Raw genomic sequence first — 23,351 nt, forward strand, 5'->3', positions numbered from 1 at the left:
ACCGTTACCCGTCGCTCTACAAAAGCCGCGGCCCTTGCAGAGCAAGGGAAACAACTACTTCAAGGTCTCAGAGCGAGTGACGTCACCGATTGAAACGCTACTAGTGCGCACCACTAACTAGCTAGCCATTTCACACCGCTTACACTCACCCCCCTTTTGACCTTTTCCGCAGCAACCAGTGATCCGGGTCAACAGCATGAATGTAACAGTGTTGCTTCCGTCCCTCTCCTCGCCCCTACCTGGGCTTGAACCAGGGACTCTCTGCACACATCGACAACAGTCACCCTCGAAGCACCGTTACCCGTCGCTCCACAAAAGGAGCAAGGGCCGCGGCTTTTGTGGAGCAACGGGTAACGGTGCTTCGAGGGTGACTGTTGTCGATGTGTGCAGAGAGTCCCTGGTTCAAGCCCAGGTAGGGGTGAGGAGAGGGACGGAAGCAACACTGTTACACTTCAACAAAGTTCTGAGTAAAGGGTCTGAATATGTATGTACATGTGATATTCCCAGGGGGGGTTTGAATGAATTTGCAAATATTTCTAAACCTGTTTTTGCTTTGGTTGGGGGTGAACTATTGTGATATTTCCAATAAGTCTAATTTAACACTACTTCCTACCTCCAATGGGTACTTATGAAGATCTGAGAGGATTGGTGTATATTTGAACATCGACAAGCGTCCCAATAAAGTCTGTACATGTAAAACTTGTTTTTTTGAGACGAGTGTCATTATTATGGGTATTATCTTTTGTAATGGTCTCTTCCACCCTCTAGTGGTACAACTCGTATTGTGCATGGAATTGCTTTGATAGGGTGCTTGACGGTACAGCAGGCTTTTCCTTTGGAACAAGGTAAATATTTGAACACCATAATCGTTGATAAACATGTACATGACTCGTTTGTCTGTGGTCCACGAAACAACGATGCATATCACACTTTTAATCACCGATTGTTGATGGAGGACATTATGCAGGTAAAAATCATAAATTGGGACCTCTAGCCAAAGCCTCAAACCCATGACGTCACCGATCTCAGGTGTTACCGGAAGCGCAGGTGTGTCGTTGCTAAATGCCTGTGAAGTTTGCGCTACGTTCAACTTTTTAGATGTATGAAATGAGATTCTGTAATCTATGCATTTCAAGTGGGGATGCTTCAGTGGTTTGTTTGGAAAAGGAAGGAAGTTCGTAGCAGGAAAAGCCAAGCGAGGACTATAATTATCTCAAGTCATTTATCAGAATAGACCGTCATTTTCAGAAAGGTGCAGTAGTGTGGATTTTACCCGCTTTGGAATGTCCGGACTGTTTTAGAATTGCGTGAAAATATAAAAACATCAAAATAAAAATTATTACAGGGAAACTTCTACAATAATTTATGTATTTTGAGATGCTAGTGGAAACGTTGAGTTGAATCATTTTACTCGACAACTCTTTCAATCAGTACGTAAGTTACTTCTAAACTTTCTAAATACCATTGCCTGCTATATAGGCCTACAGAGTAAAGCCTCTGTTATTAGGGAAAATGTGCAGACTTACTTCTGTACTGACTTGTACATGATCGTGTGTGTGTGTGTGTGTGTGTGTGTGTGTGTGTGTGTGTGTGTGTGTGTGTGTGTGTGTGTGTGTGTGTGTGTGTGGGGGGGGGGGGGGGGGGGGGGGGTGTTAAGTTTACATAGGCTAATGGTTCATATACAGGTACACTGAAAAAAGCCATGTAGTCAAAAAAGGGTTTAGGAAAATTAACTTTATTCCTTTGAAATTGTATTGCCCGCGCTTGTATTTCTGTCATTCATATTGACCCGACAGTGGCAGACTCCAAAGTAGCCCAATATATCAGCCATTTATGTATTAAACCAGGGTTCCCCAATAGGCAGTCTGAATTTATTTAATACATATATTTAGGCCTATATATATTGTAAAATGTATAATTGAGAAAATCGGTTCCCAAGTACTCCCACACAAATAGAGAGGCATATGTGATTGTATCCCAATGTAATCAAGGTTTTAAATGATTATGTTTTTGCCAAATCTGTCTGGGATTCTTGCGGTACATTTTCCAGCCCCGCAACCATGGCTGTAATTGGGGACCCCTTTATTAGGCTAATTCCAAAAAGCATCTGCGCTGTGTGCCTGGAAGAGTTGTGTAGCTACTGTAATTGTCCCTAGAGACAACAATGTTATGCCTCAAAGCTGAGCTTCAGCTCTCTCCATGTTTATCACAGTATCAAATACCTCACTAATGTGTCGTTAACCCAGTAGCTACTCAACACATAATATCTCACCCTTACAGTTTTGTTACTCTGACGCAAACCCAACCCATTTAACACAACATACACTCTAATAAATCAATTAGTGTTACATTGAATGGTACTATCCTGACCTATATGGTTTTATTCCAAATAAATCCTCTGCCTATGGTCTAGTTTCCCAGACACAGATTAAGTCAAGTTTAATCAATGTCTAGGAAACCAGCCCTCAATGTATGTCTATCAACACATACTGAAAAAAAACATTGACATACTTTCATAGAGAATGCATGATCTAAAATGGAGAAATGTAGCATGTTCTTCCTGTCAATTCATTTGACTTTAGGACTCATCCACTATTTGTCTAGGCTACAATCTGAGGAGTGATGGACATAGACATTGAGGAGCAGGACCCCCTCGCTGTAGACCCTGTAGACAGAGATGGGAGACGGATGGGGGATACGGAAGGTGATGATGACGGGAATAGGAAGGTTGGATGCTGCGAGAGGTTCCATCACTCCATCTCTAAGTGGATGCTTCCGGAAGAACTCCACGAACAGTACCGGGAGCGAGCCAACTGCTGCCCCCCTCCCATCTTCATCATCCTCATCAGCATCGGAGAGGTGAGGGTTAATACACATCATGGTTAATACACATCATACTAATGGCAGCGCAGCACTGACAATAAGTAGCCTCTTTCATCTACATACGTTGTTATGATTGGGTTGTTATACCTGAGTTAATTTTCGATTTGAAGAAATGCTCTGGACATGGTATTTAAAGAGAGAGGTGCAGCTGATATTATACCTCCACCATGGTTCATTGGACAAAGCCTATGGGAAAATGAATTGAGTTTTTGTAGAGTTTTTGGATAAAGCCTAAAATAAGGTCTGTGGTAAACACAGGCTTAGGAGGTCTTATACGTTTTGTTCTATGAGATAATCTTCATCAGCTAACATCACTTTTTGTGAATTTTGAAGCGTTGATGTAATCAGAAAAAGCACAAAGCACAAAGGCGTCATAATTCATAAAGGTCATGTTAACTGACTGATATTATCTCATAGAACAAAACGTATAAGCTCTCCTAAGCCTATGTTAACCTCAGACCTTATTTTCTATGTTTATCCCAAAACCCTATTCTTTCCCCATTCATTTTCCCCATAGGAATGGCTGTACAAACCAGAGATGACTCATTTCCATATTTTAGGACTACAAGCTGGCGAGCTCTATTCAATGGCCCAATATTGGTATTTGTGTATTCAGGGTGACTTTTTTTTCTGAGTTTGGATGCGGCTAAGGTCCGAACTGAAGAGCTCTTGTACCTGACATTCCTCTCTCTCCTTCTGCTGTGGGAAGTCTCTGCCAGCGTATCCATCTCAATGTTTGAATTCATCCAAGATTCTTAATGCAATCCCTAGACCTATGCATTGGCTCAATGAAAATAAGAGTTTGAGCACAAATAACATTGGGACCAGGGTTTAAGGCTATCCTCCCAAGGAATGTGTTTTTAATCATACACCACCGCACACTGTGTCCATGACATTTCACTGATATTTTAATAGTATGGTGAGCTTGTTATGGCAGAATCATTGAGATGTGTGTTTTATATTAAAGGTGTTAAAGTGAGTGGAAAAATTTGCCAGGTCGACACAGTTTGTTCAAGGAATTTGTCTAGGGTTCTCTCTGCTCTTCTCATTAACTTTGTTGCCAATGTGTGTTATCAGTTTGAAGTATGTTTGTATGCTGCTGTAATGGTCTGCTCTGCCCATACTGCACTTTGTGAAAGGCTGACTAATGGCTACATTCAAAGCAACTGTTTAGCCTTTCAGGACCCCTCCTGTGTCATTATGTAACTAGTCACTGATCTACCCTGTGTCTATCTGGACAGTTAGCAGTGTTTATCTACTATGCGGTGTGGAAGCCCCAGAAGCAGTGGGTCACCCTGGGCGAGGGCATCTGGAACAGCCCTCTCACCTACAAATCTGACCGGCGGGAGGAGGCGTGGCGCTTTGTCTCCTACATGTTTGTCCACGCCGGGTAAGGGTCACTTCACCTCACACAGATGCCCAAGCCCAGATGTTTTGGGGCGGTTTCCCAGACACAGATTATACACTGGAGATTCTCCATTGACCAAACTTTTTAGTCCACGACTAGGCTTAATCCACAGGAGGCTGCTGAGGGTAGGACGGCTCATAATAATGGCTGTAACGGAGCAAATGTAATGACATCAAACACATGGAAACCATGTGTTTGATGTATTTGATACCATTCCAGTCATTCTGCTCCAGCCATTACCACGAGCCCGTCCTCTCCAATTAAGGTGCCAACCTACTGTGGCTTAATCTGTGTCCAAGAAACCGTCCCAAAGAGTAGAGCATTGCAGATCTAGTCTTTAAAAGTAAATTGCAGTGTGCACGTTGTTTATATGTGTTTCTTTGAATCCTGGCCTGAGTCTCTCCAAAGGTTCTGATTCATAGGTAAGACATTCACTCGCCTATCCACTCCCTCATACTCCCACACTGGCAGCGCTAGGAGGTAGCAAGACGGTGCTGAACCCCCTTCTAGAATAGGCCTATTTTTTTAACATTCTCAATATACAGTGGGGAGAACAAGTATTTGATACACTGCCGATTTTGCAGGTTTTCCTACTTACAAAGCATGTAGAGGTCTGTAATTTTTATCATAGGTACACTTCAACTGTGAGAGACGGAATCTTAAACAAAAATCCAGAAAATCACATTGTATGATTTTTAAGTAATTAATTTGCATTTTATTGCATGACATAAGTATTTGATACATCAGAAAAGCAGAACTTAATATCTGGTACAGAAACCTTTGTTTGTAATTACAGAGATCATACGTTTCCTGTAGGTCTTGACCAGGTTTGCACACACTGCAGCAGGGATTTTGGCCCACTCCTCCATACAGACCTTCTCCAGATCCTTCAGGTTTCGGGGCAGTCGCTGGGCAATACGGACTTTCAGCTCCCTCCAAAGATGTTCTATTGGGTTCAGGTCTGGAGACTGGCTAGGCCACTCCAGGACCTTGAGATGCTTCTTACGGAGCCACTCCTTAGTTGCCCTGGCTGTGTGTTTCGGGTCGTTGTCATGCTGGAAGACCCAGCCACAACCTATCTTCAATGCTCTTACTGAGGGAAGGAGGTTGTTGGCCAAGATCTCGCGATACATGGCCCCATCCATCCTCCCCTCAATACGGTGCAGTCGTCCTGTCCCCGTTGCAGAAAAGCATCCCCAAAGAATGATGTTTCCACCTCCATGCTTCACGGTTGGGATGGTGTTCTTGGGGTTGTACTCATCCTTCTTCTTCCTCCAAACACGGCGAGTGGAGTTTAGACCAAATAGCTCAATTTTTGTCTCATCAGACCACATGACCTTCTCCCATTCCTCCTCTGGATCATCCAGATGGTCATTGGCAAACTTCAGATGGGCCTGGACATGCGCTGGCTTGAGCAGGGGGACCTTGCGTACGCTGCAGGATTTTAATCCATGACGGCGTAGTGTGTTACTAATGGTTTTCTTTGAGACTGTGGTCCCAGCTCTCTTCAGGTCATTGACCAGGTCCTGCCGTGTAGTTCTGGGCTGATCCCTCACCTTCCTCATGATCATTGATGCCCCACGAGGTGAGATCTGTTTGATTGAGTGTGTGGACAGGTGTCTTTTATACAGGTAACGAGTTCAAACAGGTGCAGTTAATACAGGTAATGAGTGGAGAACAGGAGGGCTTTTTAAAGAAAAACTAACAGGTCTGTGAGAGCCGGAATTCTTACTGGTTGGTAGGTGATCAAATACTTATGTCATGCAATAAAATGCAAATTAATTACTTAAAAATCATACAATTTCTGGATTTTTTTAGATTCCGTCTCTCACAGTTGAAGTGTACCTATGATAAAAATTACAGACCTCTACATGCTTTGTAAGTAGGAAAACCTGCAACATCGGCAGTGTATCAAATACTTGTTCTCCCCACTGTATATAACGAAAGTCGACATACACTATATATCCAAAAGTATGTGGACATCCCTTCAAATTAGTGGATTCGGCTATTTCAGCCACAACGTTGCTGACAGGTGTATAAAATCGAGCACACCGCCATGCAATCTCCATAGACAAACATTGGCAGTAGAATGGCCTTACTAAAGAGCTCAGTGACTTTTAACGTGGCACCATCATAGGATGCCACCTTTCCAAGAAGTCAGTTTGATACATTTCTGCCCTGCTAGAGCTGCCCCGGTCAACTATAAGTGCTGTTATTGTGAAGTGGAAACGTGTAGGAGCAACAACGGCTTGCTTTCTTTGAGACTGTGGTCCCAGCTCTCTTCAGGTCATTGACCAGGTCCTGCCGTGTAGTTCTGGGCTGATCCCTCACCTTCCTCATGATCATTGATGCCCCACGAGGTGAGATCTGTTTGATTGAGTGTGTGGACAGGTGTCTTTTATACAGGTAACGAGTTCAAACAGGTGCAGTTAATACAGGTAATGAGTGGAGAACAGGAGGGCTTTTTAAAGAAAAACTAACAGGTCTGTGAGAGCCGGAATTCTTACTGGTTGGTAGGTGATCAAATACTTATGTCATGCAATAAAATGCAAATTAATTACTTAAAAATCATACAATTTCTGGATTTTTTTAGATTCCGTCTCTCATAGTTGAAGTGTACCTATGATAAAAATTACAGACCTCTACATGCTTTGTAAGTAGGAAAACCTGCAACATCGGCAGTGTATCAAATACTTGTTCTCCCCACTGTATATAACGAAAGTCGACATACACTATATATCCAAAAGTATGTGGACATCCCTTCAAATTAGTGGATTCGGCTATTTCAGCCACAACGTTGCTGACAGGTGTATAAAATCGAGCACACCGCCATGCAATCTCCATAGACAAACATTGGCAGTAGAATGGCCTTACTAAAGAGCTCAGTGACTTTTAACGTGGCACCATCATAGGATGCCACCTTTCCAAGAAGTCAGTTTGATACATTTCTGCCCTGCTAGAGCTGCCCCGGTCAACTATAAGTGCTGTTATTGTGAAGTGGAAACGTGTAGGAGCAACAACGGCTCAGCCATGAAGTGGTAGGCCACACAAGCTCACAGAACGGGACCACCGAGTGCTAAAGTGCATAGCGTGTAAAAATCGTCTGTCCTCAGTTGCAGCACTCACTACCGAGTTCCAAACTGCCTCTGGAAGCAACATCAGCACAAGAACTGTTCGTCGGGAGCTTCATTAAATGGGTTTCCATGGCCGAGCAGCCGCACACAAGCCTAAGATCACCATGCGCAATGCCAAGCGTTGGCTGGAGTGGTGTAAAGCTCACCGCCAATGGACTCTGGAGCAGTGGAAATACGTTCACTGGAGTTATGAATCATGTTTCACCATCTGGCAGTCCGACGGACAAATCTGTGTTTGGCGGATGCCAGGGGAACGCTACCTGCCCCAATGCATAGGGCCAACTGTAAAATTTGGTGGAGGAGGAATAATGGTCTGGACGATTGTGCTTCCAACTTTGTGGCCTACAGTTTGGGGAAGGCCCTTTCCTGTTTCAGCATGTCAATGCCACTGTGCACAAAGTGAGGTTCATACATAAATGGTTTGTCGAAATCGCTGTGGAAGAACTTGACTGGCCTGCACAGAGCCCTGACCTCAACCCCATCGAACATCTTTGGGATGAATTGGAACGCTGACTGCGAGCCAGACCTAATCGATCAACATCAGTGCCCGACCTCACTAATGGTCTTGTTGCTGAATGGAAGCAAGTCCCCGCAGCAATGTTCCAACATCTAGTGGAAAGCCTTCTCAGAAGAGTGGATTCAGTTATAGCAGCAAAGGGGGGACCAACTCCATATTAATGTCCATGATTTTGGAATGAGATGTTCGATGAGCAGAGATCCACATACTTTTGGTCATGTAGTGTATTTCTCTCTCAAAATCCTGTTCTCACGAACAAGCTCTGACTGCTCAGCGAGCTACATAACATCGTGCCTTCTGATTGGCTCAGCCAGAATCTCATGAATTTGAGTGGTTGAAAAATTCTGTTCATTGCATTTTTTTTCCATAATTGAAAACCTTCTTAAAAGGCATTGGGTAAATGTTAATACAGTAAATCCACAAATACAAATATAATTTTGCATCTTAAATGATCTGATTTTCAGGAATTTGATGATATAAGCTTGATGCCCATTCAAAATTGTTGCCCTTGACTTGAGTTGAATACGTTAGCTAGTTAGCTTGCCAGTGGGCTAAGTTATGCAGTGGAATTTACCCCATAAGGAGTTTTGACCAGAAATAATTTCAAAAGAGGATCTTCTCAGGTAAAATAATGTTTTTGAGGATGTGTTGAAATGTACTTTGCTTGCAAACATGTGCAAATGTAGCCATCAGCTAGCGTTAGCTTAAAGCTAAAGTTTTGCAGTTAACTGTAGCTCAGTTGGTAGAGCATGGTGCTTGCAACGCCAGGGTTGTGGGTTCGTTTCCCACGAGGGGCCAGTATGAAAATGTATGCACTCACTAACTGTAAGTCGCTCTGGATAAGAGCGTCTGCTAAATTACTAAAATGTAAATGTAAACTGTGTTGTTTCATTTAGGCAGCCTGACCGTACGTAACCACATAACATAATGGGGGCAATGAAACAATGGAGCCCCATTTCATTTCTAGCGAAGTGGGCTTGACCAATCAAAGCTGACTATAGCTTCTAGCCCCTACTGGATTGGCTGTTGATGCTTGCGTTCTAGTTTTTTTTTTGCGGCCACACGAGGGCGAAGCAAGCATGCCTATCCGATTTTAATGCTGGTAGTGGAAATCCCCCTTAAAGCTATTAAGCTACTACTAGCTGGAAAATATTGAATGGTAGAATGCAAAGTTGTTTTCACTTTGGTTGGCAATTTTACCAGCTGACACTTCTGCTTCTGATAGAATTTATGAACTTCTCTTTGACACTGGTCCCATTGTACAGGTATCCTGGGCCGAAGAGGCTACTATAGTAGACATAGTATCTAGCTAGCTAGTGACCGTGTGTGTGTGTGCCCGTACTACATAGATAGCAAGCACCCCTTTGCAATGACCAAGCTACCCCAGTGAAAAATTCCTGGCACCACCACTGTACTCCCAAGTCTCAACTCCCATGTCTCCATCTCCTCTCTTCCTCCCCCACAGCGTGGAGCACATCCTGGGCAATCTGGTGATGCAGCTACTGCTGGGCATCCCGCTGGAGCTGGTCCACAAAGGCTTTGAAGTGGGCATGGTCTACATGGCAGGGGTCCTAGCAGGTGGGCATCCACATTACACCCCCTTTTTCCATTGACACACAGTCAATTAGACACAGTTGTCTTCAAAGGTCTGTTACGACTGAATTAAAGTTGCTTTTAAGTTGACTCGTGTGGCTAGTGACATGAATAGGATAGCATATGATTGGTTAACCAACACAATGTGCGCGACAGGTTGCCTTAGTTGTTATTAGCTCGCTTGTTACATACCACCTCTGGGTTTTTGCTGATCATGACTGCACAATGCTAGCAACTCACAGGCACTGAGCTGTGTAGGTGGTATTCTCTGAAATTCTTTAGCTTCTCAAAAGGTCTATTTTTCCTTGGGTTTCATAGCTGAAACGTCTGTAATGCTATAGATGACCTTCTCATGCATTTTTTTCCTCAGGCTCCCTGGCCAGCTCCATATTTGATCCTCACAGTGCTCTGGTAGGGGCATCTGGTGGGGTATATGCCCTCATGGGGGGATACTTCATGAATGCTATTGTGGTGAGTTCTGGTTAACTGCTGATTCTACTATTTTAGCAGATTGTTTCTCTCTCTCATTATTTCCTTGTTCCTACCTCTTGTTTTACTCCCTGGCCTACAGAACTTCAGAGAGATGATTCCTCTCCTTGGAGTGTTTCGTATTGGAGTGATTGTGATTATTGGTAGGTCTCTTCCCAGATCCACTCCTATTATTTTCCCACCAGTTCCTCAAGGTTTACTGTTCCAGCAGCGCCCACGCCTCTGTGGTCGTACTTCAGTAACTAAACATTAAATGTTTTCTTTCTCAAGTCGGGACAGATGTCGGATTCGCCCTTTACAGAAGGTTTCTTACTCACGACGTTGGCTTGAAGGTAAGACATTTTTTTTTTCTCGCATGCCCTTTCTCTTTTTAAGGTGTATGGCATTGAAAGATTTTCCACAGACAGATAAGTATTGTTTCAGCAGAGAGCAATGCTTTTTTAGAACAGTCTTTAGTTCACAACTGGAGAGGCTCTTATGTGAAGTCCAACCCTAGACCAATATAACAGTGAGTGGACCTGGCTTTTATCAGTGTATGTAAATAGAAAACTATAGACAACTGCAGTAGCAGTACCACCCATCTGAATTATACGGGTTACAGTTACACAGACACAAACTCCCATGCCAGGACTGACTAATCTCTAAACCAGATTGCCCTCTACACACACTGTGTCAAAGACACAACCTGTCTGTTCCCCCTGAATTATTGCACCCAAACCATTCCTGTCACTATACTGTGATGAGTGTGACCCTTGATTCTGTTCTCTCTGCTTTAGGAGAAGCTGAGAGCATGATAAGGGTTGCAGCTGTTTGTCTTTCCAGCAGCGTAACTGACTGCCCTATAGGCTACTAATCTATCACTTGCTTCCCCTCTCTCATCTTGCTTTTATTTCCTGTTTTCTTGGTCTTTGTTAGAAGTGCAGTTCTAGATTCACTGGCTGTTTTTAAAAGGGTCCTGCTAGATTTACTGCCTGTCCACCCTTTGCATACTAACCACAGCTACAGGGCAGAGCATGCTAATTGTAAGGCTGTAGCACAGCGTGTCTTTGTTGGTTTTGAAGGGAAAACGAGACTGAAATGAGACTCCTCCCTGGTCTCTCTCAGGTCTCGTTTGTGGCGCACATCGGAGGAGGGGTGGCTGGGATGACCATTGGTTACGTGTTCTTCAGCGCCTACAACAAGAAGCTCCTGAAGGACCCGCGCTTCTGGCTCTGTATAGTCGGATACATTGTCTTCCTCTTATTCGCTGTGCTCTTCAACATCTTCCTTTCCCCTGCATAATTTCACACTACACAAATGAACGTGTTTTGAATAACGGAAATAGGGCATTTCAGGGACTCTGAAGGTTATCCAAAAAATGTAAACCCCCCCTACTGCAGGAGATAAGATATTTAAATGGGAAGAGGGACCCCTGTTGTTGAAGTGTAGTATTACACACAGCACATTATCTTTGTTACATGGTGTTTTTAGTGATGTTGAAAATGATATGCGTTATTCATTTGATCTCTAGGTTTTGTACTGAACTCAATATACCTCAGTTTGTTGGTGTTACGGGTGTTTTTTCCATATGATGTTTGTCCTGATTGGTCAGTGAGGTAGGACATTATTTCCCCCAAGCAGGTAATTTCCTCCAAGTTTTAGATTGGCCTACAAGTGTGTGTGTGTGTGTGTGTGTGTGTGTGTGTGTGTGTGTGTGTGTGTGTCTGGGTATTTTCAAGCCATCAGGAGCAAGTGTGTCATCTATTGTCATCATAAACAAGCCATACCAATGGCTCAATGCCAAGTTATTGTTTCACTTCCCTGTTGACAGGATGAGACGCTATCTGCTAATAGTACATATCAATGTAAATCTGCTCACATATCCTTGGCTAAACCTCTTTCAATGATCATTTATTGAAGGCGAGATTTTAATTTGTGTTTCTCTTTAGCTTTTGCTACTTGCCAGCAGTTTGTATTTATCAGTCAGTCTGTTCATCTTTTGGGTGTTTAGGATGTTTGTACAGTGGAACAGTAGAGGGCAGCACTTTCCATTGTATATTAGGCATTTTCTATATCATTTCAATTGTGTCTGTGTGTATTAGTCTACATAACCTTTCAGTAAAATGAAAAGGTCATTGAAAAGGCCTCATCTTTAGGCCATCTGTATGGCATATTTTTATTGATTATATTTTCTAATGTTTTTCCTAAACTTATTTGTTGTGATATTTGTTAGTTGGTATCTGAAACCAAATAGTGGTTCAACAAATCTCTAAGAAACCAATACATACTTTAGGTATTTATGTAATTACAACTTTACCATGTACTTTCTAAGTAAATGTCTGGTAGATAGCATAACATTCCAATTGTAAATTACTTGTTTTGTATTTGAAGGTCATTTTTGGATCTCCAGACTCGATCTTGTATCCTTTCATCACTTTTACATTAAATACATATTTTACATTTCCAAAATCCCTTCGGATCTTAGATCTGCGTTGACAAAGCAATGCATAAACCGATCTCTGAAAATGATTGGATTATTAGTTTTGTTGTTGTGTATACTCTATTTGGTGTTATACGACTAATATGTTTTGCCAAGATTAACTATCTTAATTCATCTGGCCTTTAGAATGCCAGACATGGAGGTTAGTGAATGGGTATGGAGCAGGTTATTTGCTTGACTGATGTCTGACCTGACCTAGGGTTCCAGGCAGCCTCGCTTCTATGGCTCTCATTATCTGACAGTCGCTTCAAAAAAAGACAATTGATCGTACCCCAATGACAGCCACCACTCTAGCCAGTTTATGTGGAACATTCCATAGTTCCAGACTCGGAACATCAATACAGTGACATTATTTAATTATGCGCTAGTTAATGCTTGCTTGTTTACGTTGTGGACACTTAAACCATTGGTTAAGAGGGGTAATGAAGCTTCAGAAAGTAATGGCCAAGTTGTCATTGCAAATAAATATTTGTTCTTAAATTCACCAAACTGCTGGAATAAAGGCTAAACAAAATCCTCAAACTAGGTTCACCTAATGTGAATCCCTGACTATAAATGTGTTTGAATCAGACTAATATGGAAAGTGAATCGATTCCCCCTAGTTATGCCAAATGATTTGACCTATATTCTAAAGAGATACCATTTCAGGGCAGTACACAGGGTTCACAGGTGAATGGTATAGTCAGTCTATATTGGGTACCAGACTGTTTGGGATTGAACAATGCTAGCTCCTGTATTCCGTCTGCCCAACAATAATCCACCCAGGATTTGGGGTTAAGGTTTCGTACTGAGAACCAATATTTTCAGTTTCCCTTTGTCGTGCTCTAATTAATGACCTGCACAATCTGGCTTACTTATCATGGGGAGCTACTAGTAGTAAATGTTTGGATTTGGGCCAGTAGAGATATTTAATTGATTCTTCTGCCAAATTTAAAATGAATGTGTGGCAGGTGCTTTGGAAAGCTGGAAAGTGTTAGTGACAGACATTCGGGATAGCATTTGAAATAATGTCTGTGTTCGAGTACTCATGAAAATGATTTTGAGTACGCTCATATTAGTTTTAAATGAAACGGGGTTGAAGGAAACATGTTTCCTGTATTCTATTGGTTGTTCCAATGACTGGTTGTTCTGAAACACAACTGAAAACAAAACAATGTATTTTCACTGCACTTGATACACTCCACAAAAAAGAGTTTGAAATGGTGGCAGTGCTTATACATTTAATCTGCTAAATATACTGAACAAAAATAGAAACGCAACAATTTCAATGATTTTACTGAGTTACAGTTCATATAAGGAAATCAGTCAATTATAATAAATTAGGCCCTAATGTATGGATTTCACATGACTGGGCAGGGGCACAGCCTGGGAGGGCAGTCCCAACCAATTGGGAGCCAGGCCCTGCCAATCAGAATGAGTTTTTCCCCACAAAAGGGCTTTATTACAGACAGAAATACTCCTCAGTTTCATCAGCTGTCCGGGTGGCTGGTCTCAGACGATCCCGCAGATGAAGAAGCCTGATGTGGGGTCCTGGGCTGGCGTGGTTACACGTGGTTTGCGGTTGTGAGGCTGGTTGGACGTACTGCCAAATTCTCTAAAACGAGGTCGAGGCGGCTTATGGTAGAGAAATGAACATTCAATTCTCTGGCAACAGCTCTAGTCGACATTCCTGCAGTCAGCATGCCAATTGCACGCTCCGTCAAAACTTGAGACATCTGTGGCATTGTGTTCTGTGACAAAACTGCACATTTTAGAGTGGCCTTTTATTGTCCCCAGCACAGGGTGCACCTCATGCTGTTTAATCAGTTTCTTGATATGCCACACCTGTCAGGTGGATGGATTATCTTGGCAAATGAGAAATGCTCACTCACAAGGATGTAAACCAATTTGTGCACAAAATTTGAGAGAGATACATTTTTTTGTGCATATGGAAACTTTCTAGGATCTTGGTGTATGGTGAAATAAGTATAGCCAGTTATAATTGTAATTATCTGACACTCAAGAAGAAGGTCTGATCTCATTATTACTCAAACAGGATACAAGTGGAAAATATAAAGATTCAGTCCATTTACAAAATTGGAGGCCCCTTACACTTCAGTGTTGTGATGAAAAAATTCTAGCAAAATGTATAGCGCATAGAATAAAACATGTATTGTCGGATATTATTCATTCTAATCAGACAGGTTTTTTTTTTTTTACATGGAAGATACATTGGAGATAATAAGGCAAGTATTGGAAACAATAGAACACTATGGAAAATATGGGAAACCAGGCCTGCTATTCATAGCAGACTTCGAAAAGGCATTTGATAAAGTTCGACTGGGGTTTATATATACAGTGGGGAGAACAAGTATTTGATACACTGCCGATTTTGCAGGTTTCCCTACTTACAAAGCATGTAGAGGTCTGTAATTTTTATCATAGGTACACTTCAACTGTGAGAGACGGAATCTAAAACAAAAATCCAGAAAATCACATTGTATGATTTATAAGTAATTCATTTGCATTTTATTGCATGACATAAGTATTTGATACATCAGAAAAGCAGAACTTAATATTTGGTACAGAAACCTTTGTTTGCAATTACAGAGATCATACGTTTCCTGTAGGTCTTGACCAGGTTTGCACACTCTGCAGCAGGGATTTTGGCCCACTCCTCCATACAGACCTTCTCCAGAAGCTACAGGTTTCGGGGCTGTCGCTGGGCAATACGGACTTTCAGCTCCCTCCAAAGATTTTCTATTGGGTTCAGGTCTGGAGACTGGCTAGGCCACTCCAGGACCTTGAGATGCTTCTTACGTAGCCACTCCTTAGTTGCCCTGGCTGTGTGTTTCGGGTCGTTGTCATGCTGGAAGACCCAGCCACGACCCATCTTCAATGCTCTTACTGAGGGAAGGAGGTTGTTGGCCAAGATACATGGCCCCATCCATCCTCCCCTCAATACGGTGCAGTCGTCCTGTCCCCTTTGCAGAAAAGCATCCCCAAAGAATGACGTTTCCACCTCCATGCTTCACGGTTGGGATGGTGCTCTTGGGGTTGTACTCATCCTTCTTCTTCCTCCAAACACGGCGAGTGGAGTTTAGACCAAAAAGCTCTATTTTTGTCTCATCAGACCACATGACCTTCTCCCATTCCTCCTCTGGATCATTCAGATGGTCATTGGCAAACTTCAGACGGGCCTGGACATGCGCTGGCTTGAGCAGGGGGACCTTGCGTGCGCTGCAGGATTTTAATCCATGACGGCATAGTGTGTTACTAATGGTTTTCTTTGAGACTGTGGTCCCAGCTCTCTTCAGGTCATTGACCAGGTCCTGCCGTGTAGTTCTGGGCTGATCCCTCACCTTCCTCATGATCATTGATGCCCCACAAGGTGAGATCTTGCATGGAGCCCCAGACCGAGGGTGATTGACCGTCATTTTGAACTTCTTCCATTTGCTAATAATTGCGCCAACAATTGTTTCCTTCTCACCAAGCTGCTTGCCTATTGTCCTGTAGCCCATCCCAGCCTTGTGCAGGTCTACAATTTTATCCCTGATGTCCTTACACAGCTCTCTGGTCTTGGCCATTGTGGAGAGGTTGGAGTCTGTTTGATTGAGTGTGTGGACAGGTGTCTTTTATACAGGTAACAAGTTCAAACAGGTGCAGTTAATACAGGTAATGAGTGGAGAACAGGAGGGCTTTTTAAAGAAAAACTAACAGGTCTGTGAGAGCCGGAATTCTTACTGGTTGGTAGGTGATCAAATACTTATGTCATGCAATAAAATGCAAATTAATTACTTGTGTATAGTAACCCTAGGTGTAAAATAGTAAATAATGGCTATTTCTCAGAAAGTTTTAAACTGTCAAGAGGAGTGAAACAAGGTTGTCCACTAATCGGCATATCTATTTATTGTGGCCATCGAGATGTTAGCTATTAAAATCAGATCCAATAATAATATCAGAGGATTAGATATACAGGGCTTAAAAACAAAGGTGTCATTGTATGCTGATGATTCATGTTTTCTTTTAAATCCACAACTAGAATCCCTCCACAGCCTCATAGAGAATCTAGATACATTTTCTAACCTCTCTGGATTACAACCAAATTATGACAAATGTACTATATTACGTATTGGATCACTAAAAAATAAAATTTTTACATTACCATGTAGTTTACCAATAAAATGGTCTGATGGTGATGTGGATATACTCGGAATACATATCCCAAAGGAAATAAATGATCTCTCTTCAATACATTTTAATAGAAAGTTAGCAAAAATAGATAAGATTTTACTACCATGGAAAGGAAAATACCTGTCAATTTGTGGAAAAATCACCCTGATTAACTCTTTAGTATTATCCCAGTTTACCTATTTGCTTATGGTCTTGCCTACGCCTAGCGAACAGTTTTTTAAATTATATGAGAAAAAAAAAATCAATTTTATTTGGAACGGCAAGCCAGACAAAATTAAAAGGGCATATTTATATAATGAATATGAATTCGGAGGACAGAAATTATTAAATATTAAAGTATTAGACCTATCACTAAAAGCTTCAGTCATACAAAAGTTATACTTAAATCCGAACTGATTCTCAAGCAAATTAGTAAGATTGTCTCACCCAATGTTCAAGAAAGGCCTTTTCCCCTTTATTCAGATTACAACAACTCATTTGCAGTTATTTGAAAAGGAAATCATCTCCCAAATATCACTATTTCTAAAACAAGCCATAGAAAGTTGGTTGCAATTTCAATTTAATCCTCCAGAAACTACGGAACAAATAATGCAACAAATATTGTGGTTAAATTCAAATATACTAATTGACAAAAAAACTTTATTTTTTGACAGAATGTTTAAAAAAGGTATAATCTTCGTAAATGATATCATCGGTAGGACTGGTGGAGTTGTCGCACATGCAGCTAACAAAAACATATGGAAATGTCTGCTCTACCCAAAATTACAACCAAATAATTGCAGCCTTACCGCAAAAGTGGAAGAGGAAAGTGGAAGGGGGAGAAAGTAAGGAACTTGTCTGTCGGCCTTGCATTAAAGAACATAATTGGTTAAGGAAAACTGTGATAAATAAAAAAGTATATCAGTTTCACTTAAGGACCAAAGGATTGACAGCCGTCCCATATAGATTGCAAAATAGTTGGGAAGAGATCTTTGACGTACCGATCCCATGGCATAGTGTTTATGAACTGACACGCAAAACGACACTGGATTCAAAAATTAGAATCTTTCAATTTAAATTATATAAAATTCTTGCTACTTATATAAAATTCTTGTTATTTATATGGGGGATACAATCTTTCCAGCTCTGCAGATGTTGCTGTGAAGAGACAGAATCATTAGATCATTTGTTTTGGTTCTGTCCATTTGTAGCTTGTTTTTGGACACAGGTCCAGGAATGGCTAAAGGATTGCAATATTTACCTGGAGCTAACCTTGCAGATAGCATTACTGGGTGATCTGAAAAGTCAGTCAATCAATCAATAATATAATAATACTTTTAGCAAAAATGTTTATTTTTAATTCACAATCTGTAGAAGCAATGAGAATAGAAAGGTTCAGAACTTTTGTAAAACATCACAGTACGGTTGAAATATATATGGCAAATAGAAATCCTATATGGATGGTGTTAAGAGATAGATGGGAGGTGTTGAATAGAGTTGAAGGATGGGACTAATAACAAATAATAAAGATAGCTAATAATGTAAGCATACTGTGTCCATAATAAGTATATAGGTTGTATGTTGGGAGCTTTTGGGAAAGAGCACAGTTAGAAAGATATGGCATATAGAAGCAAACCGGATGGACATCATGAAAATGATCGGAGAGGTTGAGAGTAGAAGTAGTTCAGGAGCAAAAAAAATATATATATACAGTGGGGAGAACAAGTATTTGATACACTGCCGATTTTGCAGGTTTTCGTACTTACAAAGCTTGTAGAGGTCTGTAATTTTTATCATAGGTACACTTCAACTGTGAGAGACGGAATCTAAAACAAAAATCCAGAAAATCACATTGAATGATTTTTAAGTAATTCATTTGCATTTTATTGCATGACATAAGTATTTGATACATCAGAAAAGCAGAACTTAATATTTGGTACAGAAACCTTTGTTTGCAATTACAGAGATCATACGTTTCCTGTAGGTCTTGACCAGGTTTGCACACACTGCAGCAGGGATTTTGGCCCACTACTCCATACAGACCTTCTCCAGATCCTTCAGGTTTTGGGGCTGTCGCTGGGCAATACAGACTTTCAGCTCCCTCCAAAGATGTTCTATTGGTTTCAGGTCTGGAGACTGGCTAGGTCACTCCAGGACCTTGAGATGCTTCTTACGGAGCCACTCCTTAGTTGCCCTGGCTGTGTGTTTCGGGTCGTTGTCATGCTGGAAGACCCAGCCACGACCCATCTTCAATGCTCTTACTGAGGGAAGGAGGTTGTTGGCCAAGATCTTGCGATCCATGGCCCCATCCATCCTTCCCTCAATACGGTGCAGTCGTCCTGTCCCCTTTGCAGAAAAGCATCCCCAAAGAATGATGTTTCCACCTCCATGCTTCACGGTTGGGATGGTGTTCTTGGGGTTGTACTCATCCTTCTTCTTCCTCCAAACACGGCAAGTGGAGTTTAGACCAAAAAGCTCTATTTTTGTCTCATCAGACCACATGACCTTCTCCCATTCCTCCTCTGGATCATCCAGATGGTCATTGGCAAACTTCAGACGGGCCTGGACATGTGCTGGCTTGAGCAGGGGGACCTTGAGTGCGCTGCAGGATTTTAATCCATGACGGCGTAGTGTGTTACTAATGGTTTTCTTTGAGACTGTGGTCCCAGCTCTCTTCAGGTCATTGACCAGGTCCTGCCGTGTAGTTCTGGGCTGATCCCTCACCTTCCTCATGATCATTGATGCCCCACGAGGTGAGATCTTGCATGGAGCCCCAGACCGAGGGTGATTGACTGTCATCTTGAACTTCTTCCATTTTCTAATAATTGCGCCAACAGTTGTTGCCTTCTGACCAAGCTGCTTGCCTATTGTCCTGTAGCCCATCCCAGCCTTGTGCAGGTCTACAATTTTATCCCTGATGTCCTTACACAGCTCTCTGGTCTTGGCCATTGTGGAGAGGTTGGAGTCTGTTTGATTGAGTGTGTGGACAGGTGTCTTTTATACAGGTAACGAGTTCAAACAGGTGCAGTTAATACAGGTAATGAGTGGAGAACAGGAGGGCTTCTTAAAGAAAAATTAACAGGTCTGTGAGAGCCGGAATTCTTACTGGTTGGTAGGTGATCAAATACTTATGTCATGCAATAAAATGCAAATTAATTACTTAAAAATCATACAATGTGATTTTCTGGATTTTTTTTTTTTTTTGATTCTGTCTCTCACAGTTGAAGTGTACCTATGATAAAAATTACAGACCTCTACATGCTTTGTAAGTAGGAAAACCTGCAAAATCGGCAGTGTATCAAATACTTGTTCTCCCCACTGTATATATAGTGGGGAAAAAAAGTATTTAGTCAGCCACCAATTGTGCAAGTTCTCTCACTTAAAAAGATGAGGCCTGTAATTTTCATCATAGGTACACGTCAACTATGACAGACAAAATGAGAATTTTTTTCTCCAGAAAATCACATTGTAGGATTTATGAATTTATTTGCAAATTATGGTGGAAAATAAGTATTTGGTCAATAACAAAAGTTTCTCAATACTTTGTTATATACCCTTTGTTGGCAATGACACAGGTCAAACGTTTTCTGTAAGTCTTCACAAGGTTTTCACACACTGTTGCTGGTATTTTGGCCCATTCCTCCATGCAGATCTCCTCTAGAGCAGTGATGTTTTGGGGCTGTCGCTGGGCAACACGGACTTTCAACTCCCTCCAAAGATTTTCTATGGGGTTGAGATCTGGAGACTGGCTAGGCCACTCCAGGACCTTGAAATGCTTCTTACGAAGCCACTCCTTCGTTGCCCGGACGGTGTTCGGGATCATTGTCATGCTGAAAGACCCAGCCACGTTTCATCTTCAATGCCCTTGCTGATGGAAGGAGGTTTTCACTCAAAATCTCACGATACATGGCCCCATTCATTCTTTCCTTTACACGGATCAGTCGTCCTGGTCGCTTTGCAGAAAAACAGCCCCAAAGCATGATGTTTCCACCCCCATGCTTCACAGTAGGTATGGTGTTCTTTGGATGCAACTCAGCATTATTTGTCCTCCAAACACGACGAGTTGAGTTTTTACCAAAAAGTTATATTTTGGTTTCATCTGACCATATGACATTCTCCCAATCCTCTTCTGGATCATCCAAATGCACTCTAGCAAACTTCAGACGGGCCTGGACATGTACTGGCTTAAGCAGGGGGACACGTCTGGCACTGCAGGATTTGAGTCCCTGGCGGCGTAGTGTGTTACTGATAGTAGGCTTTGTTACTTTGGTCCCAGCTCTCTGCAGGTCATTCACTAGGTCCCCCCGTGTGGTTCTGGGATTTTTGCTCACCGTTCTTGTGATCATTTTGACCCCACGGGGTGAGATCTTGCGTGGAGCCCCAGATCGAGGGAGATTATCAGTGGTCTTGTATGTCTTCCATTTCCTAATAATTGCTCCCACAGTTGATTTCTTCAAACCAAGCTGCTTACCTATTGCAGATTCAGTCTTCCCAGCCTGGTGCAGGTCTACAATTTTGTTTCTGGTGTCCTTTGACAGCTCTTTGGTCTTGGCCATAGTGGAGTTTGGAGTGTGACTGTTTGAGGTTGTGGACAGGTGTCTTTTATACTGATAACAAGTTCAAACAGGTGCCATTAATACAGGTAACGAGTGGAGGACAGGAGCCTCTTAAAGAAGTTACAGGTCTGTGAGAGCCAGAAATCTTGCTTGTTTGTAGGTGACCAAATACTTATTTTCCACCATCATTTGCAAATAAATTCATAAAAAATCCTACAATGTGATTTTCTGGATTTTTTTTCCTCAAATTTGTCTGTCATAGTTGACGTGTACCTATGATGAAAATTACAGGCCTCTCTCATCTTTTTAAGTGGGAGAACTTGCACAATTGGTGGCTGACTAAATACTTTTTTCCCCCACTGTAATAGAATTATTGTAAAAATAACTATGTCCATAAGGTGTAGATAGTAAGTATAGACTGGAAGTAGAGGCCTGGGCATTGTTGTTCACTAATTTACTCCAAGTAGGGAAAGGATGGCGGGGTTGAAAAGTTATAAAGGGGAGTATATATATAAAAAACATGGGGGATTGGAAGTGATGCAGACAATTACATTGATAGAAGATACAATCTATCTGCAATATTAAGCTGATCCATTCTAGGATCTTTTATTTCAGCTCATGAAACATGGGACCAACACTTTACATGTTGCATTTATATTTTTGTTCAGTATAGTTACATTTGTAAATTTAGTGTACAGGAATTTGATTAATGGTAATAGAATATAAACCTTGTATCGAGTACTCGTGCCTATCCCTAATAGACATCAATTGCACATCACACAGATTGGCAAACTCCTATTGGTGTTAGTCTGCTTGTTGTTAGACAATAACAGACACACCGTAGGCGACCATGTAACTGCACTGTGCATTGACCAAAGTTGATTATCGAAATCTCATCGACATCCATTCCTTTGGAAATAATGATAGTATGATCTGATTAAAGGACAACCACAAAGAAAGTTGTGCTTTCTGACCCTGACATGAGACTATATGTAGGCTAATATGTACAAGAATCAGAACTGCATTTCATTTTGTAACTGCTTTATAAAACACTGTTTTGTAACTGTTTTCGGGTCGAGTTGCAGGACCCAGATTAAGCCAATTCCTGGACAAAAAAAACAGACTGCAAGTTTTGAATATACCCTTAACATCTGTGGTAATCAGGTTTAGGCTCAATTCGAATTGAAGGCAGTCAATTTAAAGTAAACTGAAATTCCAATTAAATGATTGAAAAAGGGAATCTATTTTCAATGACTTCTCAAACTGAAAAGGAGAAGCTATTTATGTCAAAAGTTGTAAAATGTTTGGATTTTAAATTCAAATCACTTCCTGAATTTACTGACTTCAATTGCAACAGGCCAGAGTAATTGATTTCTTGTAAATGGATAAAAATAGTGTCAACTGGCAGGGACAACTTAATTACAGAGGCGAAGCACCAGAGTATGACATCGGACATGACCCATTGATTGCATTACAAGAGTAAAAAACTATCGATCTGAAAGAGTTGTGGCACATTGCCATAGCGCAATGTTGTTTGGGGGGATTCCAGAACCAGTAACTGATTTCAAAGAAACTCCCATCACATTGCCTGTATCTCTATATACCATGATCACCAAACATCTCTCACTGGGGCTATGGAGTCTCCAACAGCCTATAGAATCTACAGATGTAGACAAGAGTGAACCCAATAAGTAGGCCATCTGTGCAGTGCAAACACTTTCCATGCATCGCTCTAATATTCCTGGCTATACATTCAAGCAATACTGGACTGTTCAAATTTAAGTTCAGCTGGTCCTTTAGGAGAAGCCAAAATATCCTTTTAACCCATCAGGTCAAGTATAAATGGCTTTTTTTCACTAATTTCACAATGTATCAAGGTCACTCTCTTTTTAATTAGGACATATTGTTTAACTAACCTATAACCCTGAATCAATAGTAGCAAACATGAAAAGACTGAAACAATTGCTGTGTGGCTATGATTTGTCTTAATAAAATTTTTACATTACCATGTAGTTTACCAATAAAATGGTCTGATGGTGATGTGGATATACTCGGAATACATATCCCAAAGGAAATAAATGATCTCACTTCAATAAATTTTAATAGAAAGTTAACAAAAATAGATAAGATCTTACTACCA

At 41.5% G+C, this 23,351-nt stretch overlaps 1 protein-coding gene across 5 annotated transcripts; it reads left to right on the top strand.

Annotated features, from left to right (window-relative positions):
• The first annotated feature begins 981 nt into the window (after window positions 1-981).
• LOC311139656 (rhomboid-related protein 2-like) lies at window positions 982-13,022 on the top strand. 5 transcript variants are annotated; one of them, XM_084174572.1, is made up of 8 exons: window positions 982-1,047; window positions 2,605-2,859; window positions 4,125-4,273; window positions 9,408-9,520; window positions 9,906-10,006; window positions 10,107-10,167; window positions 10,295-10,356; window positions 11,129-12,525. In XM_084174572.1, the coding sequence occupies exons 2-8, from the start codon at window positions 2,623-2,625 to the stop codon at window positions 11,303-11,305; spliced, it is 900 nt and encodes a 299-aa protein (XP_084030698.1). In that variant the 5' UTR covers window positions 982-1,047; window positions 2,605-2,622; the 3' UTR covers window positions 11,306-12,525. The 5 variants fall into 5 exon arrangements, with proteins under 5 accessions (XP_084030698.1, XP_084030694.1, XP_084030697.1 ...); XM_084174568.1 differs by having other exon boundaries at window positions 1,032-1,434; window positions 11,129-13,022; XM_084174571.1 differs by having other exon boundaries at window positions 1,039-1,430; window positions 2,583-2,859.
• Window positions 13,023-23,351: the final 10,329 nt, after the last annotated feature.

This window comes from Coregonus lavaretus, assembly GCF_964263955.1.
Source record: "Coregonus lavaretus genome assembly, chromosome: 13".
NCBI lineage: Eukaryota > Metazoa > Chordata > Actinopteri > Salmoniformes > Salmonidae > Coregonus > Coregonus lavaretus.

Bases quoted from the DNA above. Each gene is read 5' to 3' on its own strand.
- LOC311139656 (XM_084174572.1), top strand. From the start codon at position 2,623: ATGGACATAGACATTGAGGAGCAGGACCCCCTCGCTGTAGACCCTGTA. The intron at 9,521-9,905 runs GTGGGCATCCAC...TTTTTTCCTCAG, and splicing joins CATGGCAGGGGTCCTAGCAG to GCTCCCTGGCCAGCTCCATA. The intron at 10,007-10,106 runs GTGAGTTCTGGT...CCTGGCCTACAG, and splicing joins ACTTCATGAATGCTATTGTG to AACTTCAGAGAGATGATTCC.